The sequence below is a fragment of the Palaemon carinicauda genome, chromosome 6 (assembly GCF_036898095.1).
Source record: "Palaemon carinicauda isolate YSFRI2023 chromosome 6, ASM3689809v2, whole genome shotgun sequence".
NCBI classification, from domain to species: Eukaryota; Metazoa; Arthropoda; class Malacostraca; order Decapoda; family Palaemonidae; genus Palaemon; species Palaemon carinicauda.
In genome coordinates this window covers 179,723,201-179,729,639 of record NC_090730.1, presented here as the reverse complement: position 1 = coordinate 179,729,639, position 6,439 = coordinate 179,723,201, and the positions used below count along the sequence as shown (strand labels likewise).

General features: G+C 39.2%; 1 protein-coding gene across 1 annotated transcript in view; it reads right to left on the bottom strand.

Moving 5' to 3' along the window:
- Nucleotides 1-880: 880 nt before the first annotated feature.
- LOC137643376 (fibrous sheath CABYR-binding protein-like) overlaps nt 881-6,439 on the bottom strand; it is a 47,657-nt gene continuing 42,098 nt past the window's right edge. The window contains exons 4-5 of the mRNA XM_068376205.1: nt 1,340-1,853; nt 881-1,287 (exon numbers count right to left, since the gene is read on the bottom strand). Of these exons, the coding sequence (XP_068232306.1) occupies nt 881-1,287; nt 1,340-1,853 (921 nt within the window). The remainder of the gene's footprint in view (nt 1,288-1,339; nt 1,854-6,439) is intronic.

Genomic DNA, 6,439 nt, shown 5'->3' with positions numbered 1-6,439 from the left:
GACGATACACAAACTCCTTCACCGAGTTAAGGTATCCTCATTAAGCGCTTCACTTTAAATCATACACACGGAAGCTTATCAGTTAAATCCTTAGCAAACAAGTTCAAAACAGGGCGTTAACAATGAACCAATCAACCCGGCCTTAAACAATACGTAATTCTCAAGATAAGAAAGTTTAGTAATACATATACCCAAGTCGCCTCCGGAGATACCTCCGTGGGAGATCTGTTGCCTCCGGAGGAGATCTGTCGCCTCCGGAGGCCCCTACGGGAAAGATCTGTCACCTCCAGAGCTACCTCGGGGAGGAGATGCCGCCTCCGGAGGTACCTCCAGGGGAGATCTGTCGCCTCCGGAGGTACCTCCGAGGGAAGATCTGTTGTCTTCAGAGGTACCTCCGAGGGAGATATGTCGCCTCCGGAGGTATCTCCGAGGGATGATCTGTTTCCTTCGGAGGTACCTCCGGGGTAGATCTGTCGCCTCTGGAGGTACCTCCGGGTGGAGATCTGTCACCTCCGAAGGTACCTCCGGGGTAGATCTGTCACCTCCGGAGATACCTCCGTGGGGAGATCTGTCACCTCCGGAGGTACCTCCGGAGGAAGATGTCGCCTCCGGAGATACCTCCGGGGGAAGATCTGTCGCCTACGGAGGTACCTCCGGGGGAAGATCTGTTGTCTCCAGAGGTACCTCCGAGGGAGATATGTCGCCTCCGGAGGTGTCTCCGGGGGATGAAATGTTGCCTTCGGAGGTACCTCCGGGGGAGATCTGTCGCCTCTGGAGGTACCTACGAGGGAAGATCTGTTGTCTCCAGAGGTACCTCCGAGGGAGATATGTCGCCTCCGGAGGTACCTCCAAGGGATGATCTGTTTCCTTCGGAGGTACCTCAGGGGGAGATCTGTCGCCTCTGAAGGTACCTCCGGGGTAGATCTGTCACCTCCGGAGATACCTCCGGGGGGAGATCTGTTGCCTCCGGAGGTACCTCCGGGGGAAGATCTGTCGCCTCCGGAGATACCTCCGGGGAAAAATCTGTCGCCTTGGAAGATCTGTTGTCTCCAGAGGTACCTCCGAGGGAGATATGTCGCCTCCGGAGGTGTCTCCGGAGGATGATTTGTTGCCTTCGGAGGTACCTCCGGGTGAGATCTGTCGCATCTGGAGGTACCTCTGGAAGGAGATCTGTCACCTCCGGAGGTACCTCCGGGGGAAGATCTGTTGCCTCGGGAAGTACCTCCAGGGGAGATCTGTCACCTCCGGAGGTACCATCGGGGGAAGATCTGTTGCCTCCGGAGGTATCTTCGGGGGAGATCTGTTGCCTGTGGAGTTATTTCCGGGTGAGATCTGTCACCTCCGGAGGTACCTCCGAGGGGAAATCTGTCACCTCCGGAGGTACCTCCGGGGGGAAGATCTGTCGCCTCCAGAGGTACCTCTGAGGGAATAACTGTCGTTTCCGGAGGTACCTCCGGGGGAGATCTGTTGCCTCCGGAGGTACCTCCGGGGGAGATCTGTTGCCTCCGAAGGTACCTCCGGGGGAAGATCTGTCGCCTCCGGAGGTTCCTCTGGGGGAGATATGTTGCCTCCAGAGGTACCTCCGAGGGAAGATCTGTTACCTCCGGAGGTCCCTCTGGGGGACATCTGTCGCCTCCGTAGGTACCTCCAGGGGAAGATCTGTTTCTTCTGGAGGTACCTCCAGGGGAAGATCTGTTTCCTCTAGAGGTACCTCCAGGGGAGATCTGTCGCCTCCGGTGGTCTCTCCGGGAGAGATCTGTCGCCTCCGGAGGTACCTCCAGGGGAAGATCTGTTTCCTCTGGAGGTACCTCCAGGGGAGATCTGTCGCCTTCGGTGGTCTCGCTGGGAGAGATCTGTCACCTCCGGAGGTACCTCTGGGGGAATATCTGTGGCCTCCAGAGGTATCTCCGGGGGAAGATCTGTTGCCTCCGGAGGTACCTCTGGGGGGAAGATCTGTCACCTCCCGAGGTTCCTCCAGGAGAAATCTGTCGCCTCCAGAGGTGTGTGTATATATATATATATATATATATATATATATATATATATATATATATATATATATATATATATATATATATATATATATATATATATATATATATAATCATTATCATATAGGGAAAATAATATTCTTGCAGAAGAAACCACTGAATGGTCTTCTTACCCCGAACTCCCTGAACCTATGTCATGAATATCCATTATTCATACTTCAGCCCATCAAATTTACAAGCCATCGCTATTATTATTATTGTTATCATTATTATTATTATTATTATTATTATTATTATTATTATTATTATTATTATTATTATTATTATTATTATTACGAAGCTAAGCCACAACCACTGCTGGAAAAGCAGAGATGCCATAAGCCACCTCTTCCTATTTCTCTGGCCTCTCCACTCGCCCTTGTCAATCGCAAGCAACCCAACACTTATTTATATATATACTTATCTTCCCATTTCCACCCGAAAGGGGGGAATGATCTCTGTAATACACAAATTATGGCCCTCGGTTCAAGGTGAGATCATGATTCTCTCATTGCCTGCCCTTGATGATTTTCCAAAGTCACTTAGAATATGTAGGCACTGGTTTTATATGTTGCTGTGAAATACAGTGTGCTGTATTCTATAATTGAAATACAGCGTTATCATTATTATTATTATTATTATTATTATATTGTTGTTGTTATTATCATTATTATTATTACTTGCGTAGCTATAACCCTAGTTGGAAAAGCGAGGCTATAAGCCCAGGGGCCCCAACAGGGAATATAGCCCAGTGAGAAAAGGAAACAAGGGAAAATAAAATATTTTAAGAACAGTAACAACATTAAAATAAATAGTACCTATATAAAACTATAAAAACTGTAACAAAACAAGAGGAAGAGAAATTAGATAGAATATTGTGCCCGAGTGTCCCCTCAAGCAAGAGAACTCTATCGCAAAACAGTGGAAGACCATGGTACAGAGGCTACGGCACTACCCAAGACTAGAGAACAGTGGTCTGATTTTAGCTCGTAAATATTTTACAGTAAATAGTATATTTTGTGGAATTTCGGTGCAAATGCTTTTCTGTAGGACAGGATGACTCACATAAGTGTCGTTTCATAAATTAGTTTAGATGTGGCTTATTTGTTTAATATATATTCTATTAGGTTATTTCTCTTTAATAGTTCATTCATTACTTCGCCATTTCCTTTCCGGTTGGGGGCACCTCGAGTTTTTCAACTGCGATTGCAGTTTGTTTAAGGAGAATAATAACAACAATGATGTTGCTACTACTATTACGACTACTACTACTACTACTACTACTACTACTACTACTAATAATAATAATAATAATAATCCCCCTATATAATTGAAGAGCAACTGTGTGGCTGTATGTATGTATGTATGTATGATATATATATATATATATATATATATATATATATATATATATATATATATATATATATATATATATATATATATATATATACACAGTATATATATATATATATATATATATATATATATATATATATATATATATATATATATATATAGTTCCTATAACGCTAAGCAGCAACCACTCGGAAACCACAATCTCCCTAAACTTGCCCAAACTACAGTGTAGTAGTCAGGAAAGGGAGATGGGCTCGGGAGACTTGAATCCCTGTGTATATATCTAAATATGCATCCGTCCTGTTTGAAGGGTCGCGTACACTAGCACTAACAACAGTACTAAAATACACACACACACACGCACACACAAAGCCAAAAAATAGCTCGGACCCAAGAAGCTGCCGATTTTACCTTCAACACACGACAGAAAATAATATTCCGAAGGACATTTTTTTGTGGAATGGTGTCATGTCCGCCTGTGATTAGGGTTAATAATTTAAAAAGTGCAATTAGAGTAATTCCCTCATTAAACTGCACTGTGCTAGATCATAAGCAAAGCAATCAATACTAATCAAATACGCCAAAAATAACCGACTCAATTGGCGATACAAATCACTTAACAAAGGAGAAATTTTTTTAATTAATTTAACTTAATTTACCCTTTTTATATTTAACCTGTTTCTTTTGGTCGTTAACATAGGAGAGAGAAATTTTTAATAAATGAGTTTATATCTTATTAAATTTAACCTGTTTCTTTTGGTCGTTAACAAAGGAGAGAAAAATTTTAATAATTGAGTTCATATCTTATTAAATTACCTTTTTTTATATTTAACATATTTCTTTCGGTCGTTTACAAAGGAGAGAAAAAATTTTAACAAATGAATTTATATGAGATATAAACTCATTTATTAAAATTTTTTCTCTCCTTTGTAAACTACCGAAAGAAATATGTTAAATATAATAAAGGTAATTCAATAAGATATAAACTCATTTATTACTTTTTTTCCCTCCTTTTTATATCTAACCTGTTTCTTTCGGTCGTTAACAAAGAGAAAAAAAAATTGTTTATATATCATTAAATTACCTTTTTATATCTAACCTTTTTCTTTAGCTAGAGGGTTTTCAAATTTAATTCATAAAAGCCAAATATCCCTGATTCATTAAATTCAAGATGCACCATTTTGATTACAAGATAAACTAATGTACATCACAACTTAAAGGAAGATATAAGCAGGTCATAAACAAAAAGGAGAATAAATCTCCCCTATATAATAAAGAGCAAGTCTCTCTCTCTCTCTCTCTCTCTCTCTCTCTCTCTCTCTCTCTCTCTCTCTCTCTCTATATATATATATATATATATATATATATATATATATATATATATATATATATATATATGTATATATATATGTGTATATATATATATATATATATATATATATATATATATATATATATATATATATATATATATACATATATAGTTCCTTTCGGTCACGCTCAGCTCTCCCCACCCCTCAAAAAAAAAGGGGGGGGGGGGGGGGGGGTAGTAGCCATATCCTGGGGGAAGGGGGTGCGTGTGCGTGTGTATACATCTACCTAAATGTTTAGCCTTCATTTTTGACGGGTCGTGTACACTAGTGATTTAAATAAATACCCCGATAAACAAATGCCAAAGATGAACACAAGAGATGAAATGGCATCCAAAAAGGGATGCTTCATCAGACATGAAATATAAGATGAACAAAAGAGAAATACAGAAGGTATATAACGAAGTAGATAATAATAGATAGTGAATGAAGAAGATAAAAATAGCGATAAAACGATCAATATCTAGGATTTTCCAGTTGATAAAATCAAGAGACAGATAATCTAAATAAAGGTTGTTGGCTTCAAACACGTTGTAGATAATGGGGAAATCAGTTGTTACTGTGCGTTACGCCAAAAGAAAAATATTGAATGAGTTGATAGAAAAGTAGTACAAAGTAATATCAAGAAATGAAAGAATTTGAAGAAAGCACATAATGTAAAATATATATATATCTATATATATATATATATATATATATATATATATATATATATATATATATATATGTATGTATATATATAAGATGACAAAAGAAAAAAAAATGAAAGGATTGATAGAAAAGATGTACCAAGTAATGTCAGGAAAGTAAAGAGTTTATAAGAAAGCACGTAAATAAACTAAAACACATTAAACTGATAAGATGGCTAGATAGTAGGTTGGCCAGGGCACCAGCCCCCCGTTGAGATAATACCAATAGAGAGTTATGGGATCCTTTGACTGGCCAGGGAGTACTACATTGGATCCTTTTCTCTGGTTACGGTTCATTTTATCTTTGCCTACACATAAACCGAATAGTCTGGCCTATTCTTTACATATTCTCTTCTATCCTCATACACCTGACAACACTGAGATTACCAAACAATTGTTCTTCACGCAAGGGGTTACTGCACTGCAATTGTTCAGTGGCCACTTTCTTCTTGCTAAGGGTAGAAGAGACTCTATAGCTTAGGTAGTGCCACAGCCTCTGTACCATGGTCTTCTACTGTCTTGGGTTAGAGTTCTCTTGCCTGAGGGTACATTTGGGCACACTATTCTATCTCGTTTCTCTTCCTTTTGTTTTGTTAAAGTTTATATAGTATATAAAGGAGTTATTTATTTTAATGTTACTCTTCTTGAAATATTTTATTTTTTTCTGTTTCCTTTCTTCACTGGGCTATTTTCCCTGTTGGAGCCCCTGGGCTTATAGCCTCCTGCTTTTCCAACTAGGGTTGTAACTTAGCATTTAATAATAATAATAATAAAAAAAAAAACCTAAATAAGCTCAAGACATATTCTTTGAAATAGAGCATACTAACAAATGCAACCGAAGAAGAGATAATACAAGGTATGAAACAAAGGAAAATGAAAATATAAGGATTGTAAAATTAAATTATGGAACAGGAGTTTTAAAAATCGTTTAACAAATCCACTTTACATACAGCACGCATGTATTGGCATGTATGTATGCGTGAGTGTACAC